Source organism: Puntigrus tetrazona, chromosome 21 (genome assembly GCF_018831695.1).
Source record: "Puntigrus tetrazona isolate hp1 chromosome 21, ASM1883169v1, whole genome shotgun sequence".
In the NCBI taxonomy this organism is placed as follows: domain Eukaryota; kingdom Metazoa; phylum Chordata; class Actinopteri; order Cypriniformes; family Cyprinidae; genus Puntigrus; species Puntigrus tetrazona.
In genome coordinates this window covers 14,027,332-14,046,858 of record NC_056719.1, presented here as the reverse complement: position 1 = coordinate 14,046,858, position 19,527 = coordinate 14,027,332, and the positions used below count along the sequence as shown (strand labels likewise).

The 19,527-nt window shown below is 38.3% G+C and overlaps 2 protein-coding genes across 2 annotated transcripts; one reads left to right on the top strand and one right to left on the bottom strand.

Annotated features, from left to right (window-relative positions):
* The first annotated feature begins 62 nt into the window (after window positions 1-62).
* On the top strand, window positions 63-8,446 carry cpdb (carboxypeptidase D, b). Its single transcript, XM_043220716.1, has 21 exons — window positions 63-825; window positions 1,493-1,695; window positions 1,788-1,930; window positions 1,997-2,163; window positions 2,248-2,591; window positions 2,679-2,870; window positions 2,941-3,123; window positions 3,202-3,284; window positions 3,454-3,544; window positions 4,020-4,165; window positions 4,260-4,429; window positions 4,507-4,782; window positions 4,921-5,116; window positions 5,499-5,637; window positions 5,731-5,862; window positions 6,252-6,347; window positions 6,458-6,519; window positions 6,668-6,799; window positions 7,041-7,226; window positions 8,010-8,106; window positions 8,192-8,446. Exons 1-21 carry the CDS (start codon window positions 233-235, stop codon window positions 8,401-8,403), a joined length of 3,843 nt encoding a protein of 1,280 aa, XP_043076651.1. The 5' UTR covers window positions 63-232; the 3' UTR covers window positions 8,404-8,446.
* Window positions 8,447-16,907: 8,461 nt separating this feature from the next.
* Window positions 16,908-19,275, bottom strand: trarg1b (trafficking regulator of GLUT4 (SLC2A4) 1b). Its single transcript, XM_043221798.1, has 3 exons — window positions 18,499-19,275; window positions 18,188-18,311; window positions 16,908-17,906 (listed from the first exon to the last, which is right to left on the bottom strand). Exons 1-3 carry the CDS (start codon window positions 18,862-18,864, stop codon window positions 17,899-17,901), a joined length of 498 nt encoding a protein of 165 aa, XP_043077733.1. The 5' UTR covers window positions 18,865-19,275; the 3' UTR covers window positions 16,908-17,898.
* Window positions 19,276-19,527: the final 252 nt, after the last annotated feature.

Here is a 19,527-nt window from a genome sequence, read left to right as displayed (position 1 = left end):
CCCTTAACAAATAGCAGTGGTTGAATCCCGATTTTGGTTTGACCCTGTGCGAACCAATTTTATACTGATTATGCCAAGTGTAATCTATTAAGAGTCTTTGATTTTGATTCAATGCGTTTAACCTGCACACAGACAGGCCAGTGATCAACAATTTGTGATGGCTCAACAAAAAGGCAACTAACAAAAGATTTTTAGAAAAAAAAAATCACTACTAAGCTACTACAATCACATAATGCATACGTTGTGGTTTATTTTGCCGCATATTTTAATATTTCCGCACCGCATGCTTGGTTTGAGACGCACCAGCAACGTTCACGATGAAACATACAAAGTATATTATAACTACGCTGACATGACCGATCGCCTTCAGGGTTTTTCTAAAGACTACGCGCATATTTGCAGCTTTTTCAGCATCGGACAGTCTGTCGAGGGAAGGCAGCTTTGGGTAATGAGAATAACAACGAATCCGAGTATGGACGTGCCGGGGAAACCGAGGTTCAAGTATGTGGGCAATATCCACGGAGACGAGGCTTTATCTAGGCAGCTGTTGGTGTATCTGATTGAGTACCTGTTAACTCAATATGGCCGCGATACGAGAGTCACAGAGCTGGTTAACCGGACTGATATCTATATAATGGCCAGCATGAATCCCGACGGCTTTGAGCGCGCGGTGGAAGGGGACTGCACTGGAAGCAGCGAAGGCCGCGAGAATACTAAACATTATGACCTCGATAAGAGTTTCCCAGACCGGCATGAGTCCGTCAGCAAGCCCTCACAAGACCTACCGGAGGTCACCGCTGTCATGAAATGGATTCTCGAGAAAAAGTATGTTGTCTTGTTTGTGTGTGTATTTAGTTTGTCGTGTAGTTTTAATTATTTCTCTACACCGTTATTAAATTCATACAAGGTTTTAAAGTCATTATATATGTGTAAAATGTTTAAAATAAACAATTTTGCACAGACAACCTCAATTAAGCTTGCGGTTTAAATTCATGTCTTTTAAAATAATTTTGTAGTTGTTATTTGGGTCAGCAGGGGTCTTTTTTTTTTTTTTTTTTTTTCCCTTCGACCTGACCTGGCCAAGATTTCTGTATTTGTTTTGATTCAATGTACCTTGAGCACATTTTGAAAACATAAGCAATAAATGTCATACACTGATTGGTCTGCAGACGCAAACAAAGCCAAAACCTAGATATTTTAGGTAATATAAAATTCCTGGCCAGGACACGTCTGGAAAAAATGGCATTTATGGTCACCCTAATACTAAATGGTACTAAACAATACTATAGAAACTTCAAATATTGTGTTCACTACAAAATTAATGTGAATGTGTTTTTTTTTTTTTTTTTAATTGAGATGAAAACATGAATCTCTGATTATTCAGTGATTACTCAGTGGTGCAATGTTCTTTTGCCTGTGAACTGAGATTTTCACAAGTCGGATCTTTTCTCACAAAGTGTTTCCTACCATGCTTGCTGCTTGTCTTTTCAAGGTTTGTCTTATCTGGTAGTCTCCATGGGGGCTCAGTGATGGCCACCTACCCCTTTGATGACGCCAGTTCTTATGCAACCTCAAGGCTGACCGCAGATCGTGCTCTGTTTAGCCATTTAGCACAAACCTACACTGAGAACCATCCTGTTATGAGGATGGACAATCCTGGCTGTCCTGAGGATCCAGAGAAAGGCTCGCAAGATGGTATCACTGTTTGACATTAAAATCAGTCCTTGTACCCAGGTGGACCTCCATTGAACATTGATTCGATGACTTGCTGTTCTGTCTGTGCACAGGGAGAATGCAGGATTACAACTTCTTTAAAGGGAACTGCTTTGAAGTCACTTTTGAGTTGAGCTGCTGCAAGTATCCACCAGCTTCTCAGCTTTTCACAGAATGGGGCAAAAACAAAGAGTCCCTTCTTGCCTACATACACCAAGTGAGTGGATGTGAATGATTTGTGTAGTCCAATGTGTTGTATGACAAACTTTTTGCTTCTTTTTAGGTTCATATTGGAGTGAGAGGTTTTGTAATGACCAGATTAGGCTTTGGTCTCCCAGATGCAACAATCTCCATTTCTGGAACTGATCACAACATCACAACTTGGATGTTTGGTGATTATTATCGTCTGCTTCTGCCTGGAAGATACGACGTTACTGCAAGCTCACCTGGGTGATTATACATGTATAGATTCGTAAAAGAACGGCAATGAAATGGAATTTGTCCAGTTTAAAGGAATTTTAATGTTTCCTTCAGATATCTTTCAAATACACTCAAGAATGTGCCTGTGATTGAAGGCAGAGCCACTGTGTTAAACTTCACACTTGATAAACCTGTAGAGGAGATGTTAATGCTAGATTCCATTGAAAAACCTGTGGTAACCAGTGACGGACGGAACACACGTGGGCCTCCCACCTCAAGGTCTCCAATCCATACTTTGGATTTCCGATATCATAGCTATGGTGAAATGGAGATGTTCTTGCAACTGCTTAGTGCTATCCATCCTTCCATCACTTACCTGAACTCTGCTGGACGATCGGTGCAGGGCAGAAATCTTTATGTAATGGAGATATCCACCAATCCTGGTATTGATCAGAAAGGTGAAGCTGCATACGATCATGCACATAAATAATATAAAAGTATTTCTCAGCTGATCATCTATGCGATCACCTGTTTACTTCATCCAGGCAAACCAGAGGTCATGTTTTTGGGTAACCTGCATGGAAATGAGTTTATCGGACGTGAGATTCTCCTAAACCTGGTAGAGTACTTGTGCCGTAATTATGGCCAAGATCCATTGGTCACACGTCTGGTCAATAGCACAAGAATTCACATCATGCCTTCCATGAACCCAGACGGATATGAATTAGCACTAAAAGGTAAGAGCAAACATATTAGCACCTTGTTTCATCGTTATCCTCTTAATTTACCGTAATTTTCTTCTCATAGCTCACAACAAACGTGTCCCAGGAGACCTAAGTATTATTGGACACAGTAATGGTCGCCGTGTTGACCTGAATGCAAATTTTCCTAAACGGTCAGGATTGAAAAATACTGTTGAAGCTGAAACCCAAGCAGTGATAAAATGGATCAAGGATCACTTCTTTGTACTGTCTGCAAGTATACGTGGAGGTACAGAAAGTTGCTTGGTTTTTAATATAATGATGTTTGTTTTTAATAATAAAACTGTGCTGCTGTTGTTTTCTGTAGGGTTTAGGGGAGTAGTCTACCCCAGTTCCCTTGACTCTGTTGATGAGGACTTGTTTAAATCTGTTGCGAAGTCTTATTATGCGGTATGCATATTGTTTATGCTATTGAATTATATAATGTTAATGTAGCATTTGTGACCTTTTAAATCATTAGCAGTTTTGAATGTCTGGGTGTCTGTGTTTTTTTTAATTATTAATATTTATGTTACAAGCCTTCCTTTAAATTGTCCAATACCATTTAATTTTATTCCAGCAATCTCAAGCTTTTATAGGGCCTCAGACCTGTGATGTGCCAAGAGCCAGAGGGAAAAAAGCCATTAAGCACCATCGACCAGTAGTCACAGGTCAGACTAAAGCATAATCACAAAATATTGTATCAGAACTTACTCTTATTTACCATTTTCAAATTTGTGGTGGTGGTATGTTATTGAATGAAATCTTATTTTCTAAAACACAGTAAATCTATAATGGTGTGAAGTATTACAATTATTGAACTCTTTTTTTTTTTTTATTTGATTTTTAAGTGTCATTTATACTTGTGATGGGGCGAGGGGGAAAAAAGAGCCATTAGGCCAGTCTTCAGTCACATAGTTCTTCAGAAATTATCTTACTGGCCCTACATTTTTGAAGGATATTGTACATTTATCATTTTATTAGGTTTGTCTTGTGTATTGTTAGTACTTACAGTGGTCAACATTTGCAGTGGATCAATAGTTAATCAAAATTGTCCTAAGACAAGAGGGCATGATGGTTGACTACTGTATTCCTAGAGTGTCCTGTTTCACTTGGAAATCAACACTGTTTTTTGCATAACGGTAGGCATTGATTTGCTGACTTGGGCATATCAAAGCGCGGACACTTTAGCTGTTAACATTGGACTGAGCTGTGAACTGCTTCCACCAGAGAATTTGCTCTCAGAGTACTGGGAGAAGAATCACAAAGCACTCTTGAACTTTATACAACAGGTGATTCATTTCATGATTGTGACAATAATAATAATTTTCTTGGGTGAGCTATTCCATTTGATGTGTATGGTTTATGTGATGTCCCATATGTCAGGTTCATTTGTTTGTGAGGGGCATAGTGATTGATGGTCATTCTGGAAAAGGAATTGCTAATGCCACAGTCATGGTGGAAGGTTCAAGCCATCTTGTCCACACCAGCAGCACAGGCCAATACTGGAGACCTCTGGCTCCTGGTTCTTACCATATCACCGCTTCTGCTCCAGGGTGAGAAATGGGCAAATGAGCACAATGCCAGTTATAAACTGGGTCCGCCATTATGTTTCCTTTTGACCTATCCACAGTTATACTCCAATATCGACATCTGTCCGGGTGTTGGATACTCGGGTGGAGCAGGTGGACTTCAAGCTGACGAGAGATATGCTGCAGCCATCTGCTGAGGAAGGAGAACAAAAGGACTTTGAGAAACTGGTGGAACGGCTTTTATTCCCTAGGTATTTGGATCAGTTGGTCCGCAGTCTTCTCCCTGCTCAGACATTGCGGTATCGAACCTACAGGGAACGCTCCGAGTTTCTGCGTGGATTGACCTTAAACTTCCCTCGCATCACACGACTGTACAGGTATGCAATAACTGGACCGGTAATTAACGATCTAGAATGGCGTAAGCTAAACATCAACGGCAAACAACATTGTTGTTTATTGAATTTTGGATATCTTCAATTTGTTAATCTTTTTTTTTTTTCGTCACTCCTGGTCAGTTTGGGTCAAAGCACTGAGATCAGAACTATCTGGGCTCTTGAGATCGCTGGCAATTTGGAGATCTCTCAAGCTGCTAAACCCAAGATCCGTTTTGTGGCTGGAGTTCATGGTAATGCAGCAGTAGGTCCAGAGTTGCTGCTTGAATTTGCTTCTGTTCTTTGCCTCAACTACGGCAGGAATCCCGCCATCACCAAGGTAAGCTTATATTATTAATGATATATTATTGGGTATTAATGATATAATTTTGTGGTGCAGTATACCTTTTTAAGCTAACAAAAAATGGAAAGGACATTCAATATATTTTTAAATTGGAAACCATATAGGGTTTAATTTTAAATTAGTTTATAAACAGTAAAAAAATTTAAAAACTGGCATGAAATGCATTCTGATAATGCTTTTCTGATGTGCTGCCTTTTATAATAAGGCCAAAGGAACCAAGCATAATTATTCATCCTACCTTTTGGAACATCTAGTGGGTCTGGGGTTTGTTTATCATACTATTTAGGCAGCTCACTAGATTTAGATGACAGATACACAATCTGTTATTTAATACAGTTTTGATTTTCTTCATTCTTAGCTGATAGACAGGAGCAGGATACTGATTCTCCCATGCGTGAACCCTGATGGTAGAGAGCAGGCACAAGAGGGCTTTTGCTCGTCCAGTAAGGGTTACACCAACGCTCATGGCACAGACCTGGACACTGATTTCTTCTATGGTCAGTCAACACTCGGCAATTGAAAAAAAAAAAATTAATTTAGCACTTCAAAGCTGTGGTTAGAGTAAATATAAGGTTTGTCTTTATACTTAGGCAATGCATCCGCACAGCCAGAGACGCGTGCAGTGATGAATATGATTTATGGAGGGGGGTTTTCTCTCTCAGTAGTGTTGGAAGGAGGCTCTCTGCTGGCTACATACCCCTATGACAGACCTAATCAGCATGGTAACCAACGGCACAATATATATCTTTTACATTTTTAGTAATTTATTCTTTTAAGTGGAATGGACTGTCCCCCGGTTTCAGAGACATAGCTTAGAACTGACTGACCTTAAAACATTTCAGTGCCTTTTGTTTTATCTTAGGATGCACACCTGTTATGCTTTTTAAGGTGTTTTTATAAAAATAGTCCTAATTGAACTATGACCTAATGCTGGCTTACACTAAGCCATGTCTATGAAACCAGGCCTGTATGTTTGATTGCATTTGTTTCTGATACAATCTTTGAACGCACAACTTTTCTGACAGTAAATGTTTTTACAAAGTCGTGTTATGGCAGCTTTAGTGGAACTTTATGCAGGTCATAAAGAATTTGATCAATCATGACTCCACAGCACAAAATGAGGAGACATTGAGATACTTGGCCTCCTTGTATGCCAGTAGTCATCCTTTAATGCACTTGGGTACCCTGCAATGTCCAGACAAGTCAGGTATATTTGAAAGACTTTCAATTTCTAAGTTTAAAAAAATTCTGCTATCATTTACATAATTATGGAATCCTCTTCATACCATGCTTTGTGATTTGGATACAACCCAACAGAGAAATTCCCAGGAGGGATCCTTAGGGGTGCAGATTTCAGCGCTCACACTGGCAGTATGAAGGTATTGGAGTCATTTTAAGATCATTTGAATTGCAGATACTGTATCTTTTGTATATCCTAAGTATTCTCCAATGTAACTTACAAATTTTATTTTCTGCATATTCCAAGTTTTGTCTTTTTTTAGAAAAATACAAATGTTGCTCTTTCAGGACTTCAGTTTGGATGTGGGCGTTTGCCCTGAGATCACAATATACACTGGCTGTTGTTTGTTCCCAGCCGAACGTCAGCTCTTCTCGAGGTGGATGGAGAACAGACTGCCTCTTTTCCGCATGCTGCTGGAGGTAGTTGGGGACACTAAATTTCTAGCGATTATCGGCGATTTGATTACAGAGGACGTCTCTGCATTTAATAACAAATGTCATTGCACATCCCTGTCATTCTGTTCTCCTATTTGATACCGTTCAGGGCTTTGATACAAACTGTATTTTTAAGAGCACTATGTGAAGTGAATGAGACAAACTACCTTTTATTTCTAACTAGAATTTCATTTTAATTTGTTTTCCTACTGTTTAATCTTTGAAGGTTCACAGAAGGCTCAGTGGTGTCGTGAGGGACAGCAAAGGCCGTCCAATGCCGGATGCTGTTGTTGTGCTTAATGGCTCTATGAATGTTCATGCAGACAGTCAGGGTCACTTCACCACTCTTGTGGCTCCAGGCACACATCAGCTGCTGGTTCAGGCCCATGGGTATCAGCAAAAGCTCCAGCAGGCAGGTTCTAGTTTACTAACAGTTTTAAAGTGGTGTTTATTTTAAATTGTTAAAATAAATGTGTATATTTGCTTTTCTATTTTCATTAAAGTAGATGGTTTGGCATAATAAAACCCATAAGTTCAAGTGTCTTAGTTATTATGGGTCATGAAAGGTTCGTGTTTTGGATGCCCCCAACAAAAGGCGAGGTTAATGCTCAATGACTCCTAAATGATTAATTTTCCTTCCTTTTTTGCATGATCTTAATCTGTGGTGATCTCATTTTCATTTTCTTGCCTGTAATGAGCGCAGTGCTGATTTGTTTTCAGTGTTACCGAAACTACTATTTTTAGAATTAATTGGCATTTTCATTTAAGTGGACAGACAATATGCTAATATTTCATGCTGACATCAGCATGAAACGACTTGGGATTAGTTTGAAAAATGGCATGCTTCAATTATTAAGTCGACTCACTTTTAAGAAAAATAACTTTTCAAAAATAACTGTTTTATTAATGCTAATAAACACTGCAAAATAGAAACTGTTGAGTTCATGAGTAAATATCAAAGAGAAAATGTATTAAATATAAAAAAAAAACAAAAAACATTTCAATTAAGCAGCAGTATTGCTGTTTGTTGTATTTTCATTAAATGCAGCCTGGGTAAGCACTTTAAAAAAAATCTTATCCCAAACCTTTGAATGGTAATTCATAATTTTATTATATTGTGTATAATACTGGGCTGAGCTGAGAATACTGTGAAATTACACATGTACTATTTGCATTCTCCTTCCTGTTGTTTTAGGTTAATATATCCTCTGGCAAGGTGACCAGTCCCATAGTGATCGACTTTACGGCAGACACGGCTTCCCAAAGTCAGGCAGTCTTTGTAATTGCCACAGGTATTTAACATTCATTTAAACCCTTAATCTCAGGCGGTCAAGTGAACTGAACTAATCTATCCTGAAATTCTTCATTCTCCTCTAGTTTCTTTGGTGAGTGTTCTGATCTGTGCTCTTCTCATCTGGCACCTTCGCTCTGCCAAGTTCAGCCACATACGAGACTGGGTTCGTTGGTTCCGTCGTAAGAGGGATGTCCTCCAAATGGAAGCAATGGCTTCAGAAAAGTCACCCCTGCGACAGGAGTTTCTGGATGAGAGCGAGAGTGAGGATGACCCTTTCCAAGTGGAGGATCACTGAATGTGCTGTCACAGTGTTCAACAATAAAATGTCATTCTCTTTATACTCAGTATGTCAAAACATCTGTTAACATTTAGTAAACGGTGTATTTTGCAACCTTTGTTCTCCTAAAATTTATATATGCAAAATTGTTGCTAGTGGTGGATGCACAACTACTTGGGTGTACAGGCTTGTAGTGCATTTGATGAACAGCAGGTTGCACTAAAGCACCTACACATTTGACAAAAGAAAGTAAATTGGAAGTTTGTGAAATTGTGGGGAATCGTGGGGGAGGTGTGGGTATCCATCAGTTGTATCCTTTAAAATCCTTTATTCCAAAGGGCTATTTAAAGTGGCCAATTTTGAGCACTTTGAATTGAAAAGATCCTTCATTTATGGCAGCCATGATTGTTTACATTTTGAAGTGCCCTTTGGAAGGCAATATATCCAGTTTGGAATAAATGAATAAACTTCTAGGTATAGATGTATTTCCTAACCAGGACACGGCACAATTTGTTCAGTTGGTTGAGCCATGCTGGGTACTGATGCTTACTATTGCTAACTTTCTCTACCACATGGCTTTACTTAAAACTGCATTCCGTAAGTTTTGCCTCTTTCCCAAACTTGATATTGCAGTTCTTTGTGGAATTTATTCATTGCTTGGGTTGAATCTAATGTTTTGAGGTGAATGTGTAGCTGTCAGTCACTGCACCAGTTGGAGTCCTGTACTTAGTAATCACAGATTCTAAACTACGTCTTGGAATACAGGACCTAAATATTTTATTTTTTAAATTTTATATAGTCATCTAAACAAGTGAATGTCACGCTTCTGACCAATGGAGGGAAAAAGCATTACAATAAATCACACTACCGATGGTGATTAAATCGAACAATCAGTTACACTAAACTCTGCAAATTATTGTTAACAGCATCAGTATTGCGTGACTGAGTATAGTGTGTATTAGTATTAGGGTGAAGATTTACATTTCTGTACAGTCTAATCTCTAATTGTCATTTCATATTAAGAAATTTTTAACCCAAAAAGCAAACTATGCTCCCATCAAAATGGACATTTAATTATTCCCACTGCTTTGAGAGTAGGCTATAATTAAAGATGCGCCTCCCGCAGAATCCTCAGCTGAATGAGGCCATAGCCTGTACTTAACCGGTCAGCTTCTTTATGTTTACAGATGTGGCGTAATGAGCAGTGCTATGCTCAAATTACCTGTGACAACCTACCCGTACCACTCAAATTAGAAAACATTATTACAAGCTAACTGTTCTCAATCTGACTAAAAGATGGCGATAGTTTTGAACATTGGCTGGTTACTTGCTCAAATATTGATTTTTGGATAATTTTTAACCAAAAAAAAGTTATGGTCTATAGTTTTAAGTACATCTAAAACACCCTAGCACCCCCTAGTAGTAAGGAAGAAAACTGCCAACAAAATTCTTATTAGCAAAGGTCATCATTAGATTAATGTGGGCTATCAAATAGTGTGGGCTCCTCATAGTGAGCTGTGGGCCTTGCCTGGGCAAGCCCACATTGGGTTTGGTGTAGGCTGGCCCTAGCCCACTGTGCACGCATGGACCCTGTGAGGACATGTTTTACTTCTGGGATTCTATCCCTGTAAACAAGGCTCCAACAGCACAACTAGCAGAATTGCAAATTGAGAGAGTTCAGAGGGCCAAAGCAGCAGAAAGAAAGGACAGTACCTAGATTAATTTCTCTCTTTTGAAAGACACTGAGGATGCACACAAGGAATTAATTCTCTAATACAATTTGCCTAATGCAAAAAGGAATGGATTTTCTGCACCAACAGGAATAGAGGCAATATGCAAATGCTGAGCAGTCTTCTGAGTCTGAGAGAAAAGGCATACAATAACTTGTCATAACTTCTACACAGCCTTGTGCAGCTGATCCATGGAGTGGGAACCTGGAAAGAAATTGTGTCATGGAATTAGTCTTGTCCCCCAAAGAAGTATGCAAAGCAGCTGGATTTACAGGAGGAAGTACTCGCTCTTTGGAGCAAAGAAAGTAAAGGCTGATCAGCTCCGACTAGTAACATTGGTATAACCTTCTGTAACACTTCCTCTTAGATGTCGATAGCATTGCTGGAGGATCTGCACTGGATATGTTTGTTCAATTAAATCAAGAATTTAAGCAGTAAAGGCTTCTCGTATTTGATACTTACTCTGCTTATGGAAAGCTGGATAAATGGGAAAAATTTAGATTGTTCAAATTCAAAAGATTGTACTTTTAGATTGTTCAAACACTTGGATAGCTAGATTCTGACGTTCTGATTCCTCTTTCAACCCAACAGAAATCAGTCATAGCTCATCTGGTTGAGTAGTTTTGGAATTTCTTGCAAAACTGACAACCTGCTGTGCTGGTAGCTTACCGAGCATGGACATGATACACAGAATAAGTCTTTTGATCCTTCATGATCCCAGAACTAAAGCATGCCAGCAAAAGCTTGTACAGCAAATTGACCAAACCCAGCAGAATCTCCTGATTGGAGAGCTGGCAAATTCTTAACAGCAGCAATCACCCAAAGCACCAGCTCATGGGGTTGACCGTACCTTTTCTGAATAGCCTTCAAAGCGGTACCATAAGCCTGGGAGTAATGGGGATAAGCCAAGGGTAAATGTGGGGCTGCATCAAACTTCGAATGATCCAGAAGAATACTTTACTTATATTGCTCAGTTTCTTCTACGGGCAACAAAGCCGTATTCAACATAGCAAACTCATGGAACACTTTTTCTTTACATATCCTTCATCATTTTTCCTATATCCAACAACATTCCCTTTATCTGTTTAACTCCCTCAGACAAAGACTTCAACTCATTTTGGGTTGCAATAATGGAAGCTCCTTGTGATGTAATCTTCTTCTTCTTCTTCTTCTTCTTCTTCTTCTTCTTCTTCTTGTGTCTGTGGAGTTTCAGCCCAAATACCCAGCATATCATTTATTATAAATGCTGGAACATGTCATTTTAGGGGTGTGTATAAAAAGTGCTGTTGTAGAGTGTATTGCTTTAAATGAAAATTAGCTGCATATTCCCGAACCATTTTCAGAATTTCAGGCACATTTTGAGGTGGATTACCTTGAAAAATGAAAACCATCTCAAATGTTGGGAGAAAATGAAGACTTTTATGATTATTATTACATGCAAACAGAGCACTAGGATATTATAGATGCTCAAGCGCTGAGAAAATAGAGGAAAGTGACGGCCGCTGAGGGCGGAAACTTATATAATAAAGAGCTGATGATACATTAAAAAAAAAATTGAAAACATGGATATTGCTTGTAATTTTTTACAATATTGATATATTTAGTTGCTCAGTGTCTTCTGGGGTTTTGGTTCTTTTATTGTTGTAGACAAAGCATAGTATAACAAAAATATTATTTATTCCCATTTCTGGAAAAGAAGGTGCAGGTGCATCTCAATAAATTAGAATGTCATGTAAAAGTTTTTCAGTAATTCAACTCAAATTGTGAAACTCGTGTATTAAATAAATTCATTGCATACAGATAGTAGTTTAAGTCTTTGGTTCTATTAATTGTTATGTTTTATGCCCACATTTAACAAAAACTTGAATACTTCATAAGACCAATAAAAAAGTGAATTTAGTGAATTGTTGGCCTTCTGAAAAGTATGTTTATTTACTCTACATGTACTCAATACTTGGTAGGGCTCCTTTTGCTTTACTGCCTCAGTTTAGCGTGGCATGGAGGTGATCAGTTTGTGGCAATACTGAGGTGGTATGAAAGCCCTGGTTTGTTTGACAGTGGCCTTCACTTCATATGCATTTTGGTCTCTTGTCTCTCATAGATTCTCTATGGGGTTCTGGTGAATTTACTGGCCAGCCAAGCACACCAACACCATGGTCATTTAACCAACTTTTGGTGCTTTTGTAAGCGTGGTCAGGTGCCAAATCCTGCTGGAAAATGAAATCAGCATCTTTAAAAAGCTGGTCAGCAGAAGGAAGCTTGAGTGCTCCAAAATATCTTGGTAAACAGATGCAGTGACGTTGGTTTTCAAAAAACACAGTTGTCCAACACCAGCAGATGACATTGAACCCCAAATCATGACAGACTATGAAAACTTAACACTGGAATTCATGCAAATTGGCCTCTTCACCCTTCCTCCAGACTTGGTCCTTGGTTTCCAAATGAAATGCAGAACTTGCTCTCAACTGAAAAGAGGACTTTGGACACCTTCTTCTTCTCCTTAGCCCAGGTAAGATGCCACTGACATTGTCTGTGGTTCAGGAGTGGCTTAACAAGAGGAATATGACAACTCTAGCCAAATTCCTTGACACGTCTGTGTGTGGTGGCTCTTGCTGCCTTTACCCCAGCCTAAGTCCAATCCTTGTAAAGTTTACTCAAATTCTTGAATCGTTTTCAGGAATTCTTGCCAATCCTCAAAAGGCTGCGGTTCTCTCGGTTGTTTGCGCATCTTTTTCTTCCACAATTTTTTCTTCCACCCAGCTTAACATGCTTGGACACATGAACAGTCAGCTTCTTTGGCAATGAATGTTGGCTTACTCTCCTTGTGAAGGGTGTCAATGATTGTTCTCTGGACAACTGTCAGATCAGATTGTGTCTTCCCCATGATTGTGTTGCCTAGTGAATCAAACTGAATGACCATTTTGAAAGCTTAGGCAACCGTTGCAGGTGTTTTGAGTTGATTAGCTCATTGGCATGTGACCATATACATTTTTTTTGAGATCATGAATGTGAGCCTAAATCATTACAATTAAAAGAACCAGACTAAAAGTACTTCAGTCTGAGTTTCACTATTTGAGTTTAATTACTGAAATTAACTTTTCCATGCCATTCTAATTTATTGAGATGCACCTTTATGATCCCTTTAAGGATTTAAATACAGGGCTGTCAACTGTATTTTGTTGCTGTGTGAATGTATGTTTCTTATCAGTACAGAAAACCCTGGTATTATTGAGAATTTTTCACAGCAAGCATCATTCAATTTCTTTAGAAAGAGTTTAAATCTGGCATTGTACATAAAATGTGTGGATATTGAGTGCTGCGTCAGTCTGAGAATTCAGATGGGAATGAGCTGATGGAGAAGCTAAGTAATGCAGGGAGTCCCATCACGCTCATTTCCTGTAATGAGGCAGAGCCAGTTCATGTGCTGCTGGCATGGGTGTTTAAGTGTGACCAAAATCTTAAAGGGACCTTTCTCCCAAAAATTGAATTTCTTTGATTTACTCATGCACCCTTTATGACATTTCCAAGCTGTATGACTGACACTCTTGCTTAGAAGACAAAATTAGATATTTAATAATGTTCACATCAAGGAAAATGATTAAATTGCTCACTATAATGATTATAATATTAGAGTAAATAGTAGAGTAAACCCTCAACTGCATACACTGCAGTTATATCATCTGCCACTTAATGCTCAAACTTGATGGAAAAAATGATTGCCTGGTGATATTTTTATCATTTAGCAGCTTGAAAAGAATTTTTCTGAAACCGATACCAAATAAATCGCACCCCAATTATCATGATTGCGATATAGATTATTCAATAACATTTTTCAAAGACTCTTAATTGTAACTCTGTTAAGTTTGATCACCTGGGTGCATGGGCCTTTATGGAATAGTTACTGTTAATTTCCTTTCACTTCTTAATATCTCAGTATATCATTAGAAGCCACAGTTATTTCACATTGCCTGTAAACAGCCTATGCTTTTTTGACTCTCAAATGACAGTAGCCGTTAACTAGCATTTCAATGCTTTGAATGTAAATAGATCCTAAAAAATCTACATGTTAGATGGTCCAAGGGTGAGTAAATTAACAGCAAATGTTCAGTTTTGGGTGAACTGTCCCTTTAGAATTGAATGTTAAAAGCTCAACCTGTTGCAACTTGAGTATTTACAGTATTTTGTTTTGTTGTGAGCATTTGCTGAACATTTCTGTATTTGGTTGGGTTGTGTGTGTTTGTCACGCATTACAGTATACCATGGTTTTATTATAGTTAAAGTTTACTAACCAAGACTTTTGGCATATTGATTTGTATAACAGTTGTTCAAATACTATGGTAGTTAGTGTAGTGTAAACATGGTTAATATGTGGTTACCATGGTTTGACTATAGTAATAATGTTTTTTTTTCTTAAAGGGGTATTCTGACATTGCTAAAAATAACATTATTTTGTCTATTTGGTGTAATGCAATGCGCTTATGTGGTTTAAGTTTCAAAAACACATTATTCCCCACATACTGTACGTTATTGTTTCTCCAGTCTGGCGTTTTCTCTTTTCTCTTTTTTCTATTTGCAGCCCGTTGAGTCTTTTTGCCACCATAGCATGAGGACCATGGTCGTGGTCACCATTCGCCTAACTCTATTAACAAAGAAGCAGCCGTGACACCCTGCTAACTATCACGTTTTCATGGAAAATAAACAACGAGGGTTAGAATATCATTAGAGTAAATGAATAAATCCCATGGCCATAATAATTTGACTGTCCAAGATTTTTTTAAAAATCAGATTTCACACTATTTTATACAAAGGACATTTGTCCATTAACGTTAAACAAATAAACTTGAAGCTTCCAACTGTTTTACATGATTTATTATTTAATCATGTATGTAATTTGTCAAACATCCCTTACTCCTTTATACCAATACACCAGAGTCCATTTTTTTATTGATGGCCTTTCAGGCAGAGTCATGTCGTGCTTGTTACATTCTGGTGTACTGCCATGATGCCAGCTTTCTCACACAGGGCTTCTAAATGGGAAAGTCCATTAGAAGTTTCCTGGAATTGGCCTAACAGCTGTGGTTTACCTCAACAGCTTCCACAAGCCCGTCTCTCTATTTAGCAGTCGCGGGAAAACCATCAGAGACAACAGCTCTCCACTACAGCACTGACGCTAAACCTTGTTTCAGCTCGCTTAACATCGCATGACTTTTTTTTTTCATGTCGTTATTGGCTCTTCGGCTTTCATTGGCTCCATAAAACACATTTCTCTTCTTATTAAATCCTGCAAGCTTTCATGCCGCGCTCACAGGATATGTGAGCTGAAGAATCCGCTTTCCGTTGATACGTAAGTGAAGCTCACAACCGTGCATTACTCCTCCTGCTGGGCTAACTGGGCCTTTCTGTCTGCAAGAGAATAAGTGCTATTGATTTTCTAAACTTCATTTGAGCATCCCACGATATGCTTAAACACATTCTCCATAGGTCAAAAGCTCAATGCCGTGGGTGTCTTGTACAAGTATGAGATAAGAAGATAATAAAGACGTTCGAAGAGGAAAGCATTAATATTGATGACTGTTTGAATGCTCTCTAGACTGTGAATGAGTTTGATTTTGTTGCTATTTGTGACAAAAAGATAACTTATCTCACGAGATAACCTAATTTATTTTAAGAATTGGGAAATAAATCAGTAGATACAACATAAACCCTAAACCCCACCCTCAGTCAGTAATTGTACGCATTCATACAAATACAATATTTCCCAAATCAGACTCAATATAAATATGTAGCCATCAAGTGTTTTGAGATAATAAGATGTAATGACTATATTTTAACTAAATAAGATATGAATGTATATAAAGTATACAATTTTTTTTTTCAATTATAACTATTATAGGCTATATAATTATGTATAACTACATTGTCTTGAATTTTTATTAATGATTATTATAAGATGGCAACGAAATACATTGCACATCACATATTATATTACAGAGACAATTTCGTAAGTGTTAAAAAACATTTGAAAAAATGATTGTAAGTTAATTCTATTATGATAATTCTAAAACATCCATTCTGTTTAAACTGGAGAAACAAAAGCAATACATTATGAAATATAGCAAAATGTTGTAATTATATATATATATATATATATATATATATATATATATATATATATATATATATATATATATATATATATATATACATGCTCTGTGGTATTGGGTTCTGCATAAAACCCATTTACAACATGGTCAAAGCTTTTATCATCCTAACTAGCCCCATCTGACCACGCAGCCATTAGTAGAGGTTTGGATCATTTATGAAAAGGAAGCACACAAAAGTTCTGTGGGTTTGGAAAATACATGCTTGCTACAGACGTCTCTGTGGGTCTCCATATCAAACACACGAATAACTGCAAAACGCTCATCGATCACGTCTGAAGAACTACTAAAAATAACATTAAAAGTTAACATTTTTCACAAGCAGCGGTTTCTTCGTCACGCATCTTACATTACAGACACCAGCTTACACTTTGATGCAGGAATCGCTTAAGAACAACCTCCATTTGAGGCAGATAATGACTAAATGTAAAGATGAAAGGAATGCACTTATGCGAACAGGATATCAATTACCAGACGTGCTTCCTCTGATCTCCGTTGCTCAGGAGGCTGGATGGCTGACAGCAGAGCAAGATGTGCTGTAGCTGTTTTTTTTTCAGCCTAAGATTCACAAGTAATTCATGCGCTTCCAAACAATCTGCAAAAAACACACTTAAACGTAGCTTAGGTAGGTTCGGTTTAATTTTAACATGCAAAAATATGGCACCGTATTAGACAGATTCACACAATTCAAATACTGTAGTTGTCATTTCAGACATGCGTGTGCTTTCGGTTGAATATAGCCCTTGGTCATCTCTTGCGAGTTCAATACATATATTCAGATTCATATATGCTGCGCCCAGGAATGTGGCCTATCTCGTACTTACTTCCTCCAAATATAAATTTTGTCATCATTTACTATAAACCTGTGATTTGTTTTCTTCCGTGGGACACGAAAAACATATCTGAACCCATTTGACACGTATACTGTACACAAATGGTTTGGAATAAAATGATGGTGAGTAAATAATGACAGAATTTTTATTTTTCAGTAAATTAAGCAGATGAGCTATGACAGGTTACACGAAACATATATTTCAAGGAAACCATCTGTACGATTGTTGCACTCCAGCTCCGCTCTGCCAGCAAACAGCGTAACGAAAAGTTATGAAAGTAAAGTCATAAACAAAAAGAGAAAATCACAACAGTTTCTCATTCTCAGAACAAAAGTCCCGTTCTTCTTATTGCAACATGCAATACATTAGCATAAAAAAATGCACTCGCACTGTAGATTAAAAAAAGAAAATAAATATGTATAGATATAATTTAGGAATAGTTGAGAAATTGTTCAAGCATTAAGATTTTTGAGGAGCTGATTGTACATTTCACTATTAAAAAGACTAAAAGTCATATAAGATTTAGTGCAAAATTAGTTTGGCGCTAATGCATTGTTGCATAAAGCGAAATCTCCAAGACAGCAAAAGAAATGGCCAGAAGCCATCAAGATAGTATAGAAAGGTTTTTGTCAGTAAACATAATTCCTTGTCACGAAAGTAAATACTTTAGCTTAACACTGTAGCCTATATAATATAAATAGATATTTTTTTCTGAAGGATTTCACGTGGCATTTATCATCCATCTTCTTTGGTCATAGCTCCAATACTCGTTTACACCAATGCTCACAATTATGTCTCTGCGAGAGAGAGAAGGAAACGAGAGAGATATTTAAGTGCATGATCTTATTTCAACTCAGTTATATACAAGACAACAAACCGCGCTTTTAAAAAAATAGTAACAATAATAATACTGATTGTAATATAAAACAGAAAATGCAATCAGAAACATTAGTTGTATATTTATAATATTAAAACGGTTTTCATAGTTGAGTTGGATGCAACATGTAGGCCGATATCTATTCCCCTGTTGTGTGTGTGTGTGTGTGTGTGTGTGTGCAGAAAGAGAGATTTAGTTTACCTGTCATCAACAGATAAAGGACTATGGCCAGACCCACAACAATGGAAACGATACTAAGCAGCAAAGCTAGACGCCCGAGTCTTCTGGCCCCATCATAATCTTTTGCGTGTATCATGGACCGAGACTGAAGTAGAACAGAAAGAAAATCATGTATAAGCAAGCCTTATAAATAAACACGGTGGCCCCTGTTATAAAACAGGGCCCCATGAGCCACCCTACACAGAAACACGAAGCGTTTTTACTTTATCCGCTGTAAGTAATTAGGCTGAATTCTAAAAATTAATAAGTTTAACTCCAGTGACACCACTCACCATATGCGCGAAATAAAGCGCAAACAGGTTTATCGGAACGGCGGGGCAGAAGCAGGAGATCACGGCCACCCACATGAAGCTGGAGGGCTCGCCTTCCGCGGGCGTGGGCGACGACGCGCGGCTGAAGCTGACCCGCGACGGAGAGCGGGGCTCCGCGTCCACGTTAACCGCGGTCTGTTCGTTCCGTTCTGCTTCGAGACACTTCGCGAGCTGCGCGTCAGAAGGCGAGCGCTTTAATTCTCTCTTCAGCTCCTTGTCCGAGATGTCGAGAAGTTTCTGAGTGTCTCCAAAATCGGTGGACTGCAGCGCGGCTCTCTCGCGCAGGGCATCCGTCGTTAATAGAGGGGCGTCCGTGTTAATAGCCATCTCTTTCGGAACAGGTCCTTTTGTGTAAGAACAACATCAAATATACACTCTTACGAAGTTATCTCGCTCGGCGTAAGATCTTGGATTTAATCCCGTTGCCCGGCTCGAGCGAGATATTCGTGCACCTATTGGACGTCCATCTACTTCATCAATATTTACCACCCTCGTCTTACATCGGAGATACGAATCTGGGTACTTTGTGTAAATCAATCAGTTTGCACTGGGCACGACTTAAGGGCGCCCCAACGGCGGCGTCTGATTGGTGAACTCACACGCGTTAATTGACGCAGGCGCGCGCGTCTTTTATCGTGCGTTCATTCAGAATGACTCCAGATGAGATTATATGATGTTTTTACTGACCTGGCGAATATTTTTTTTTCCTCGCATGCTGTAATGTCCAAAATGTAGTTATTATGAAAAATAAAGCCCAAAAAAATTACCCATAACCCCCAAAAGCACTCGCTGGGCAGATTAGGTTACTTAAAAAAAATTAGTCTGTTACTGATTACAAATTACATGACAAAATAATAATAAGACGGCTATTTTTTTTTTTTTTTTTTTTTTTAACTGACGGTTTATCAAATAGCGATTTAAATATCTTGCCCCAAATTGAAATAAAAAAGAAAGAGAAGTGGGGTTTGTGAATTAAAATAAAAAAAAACA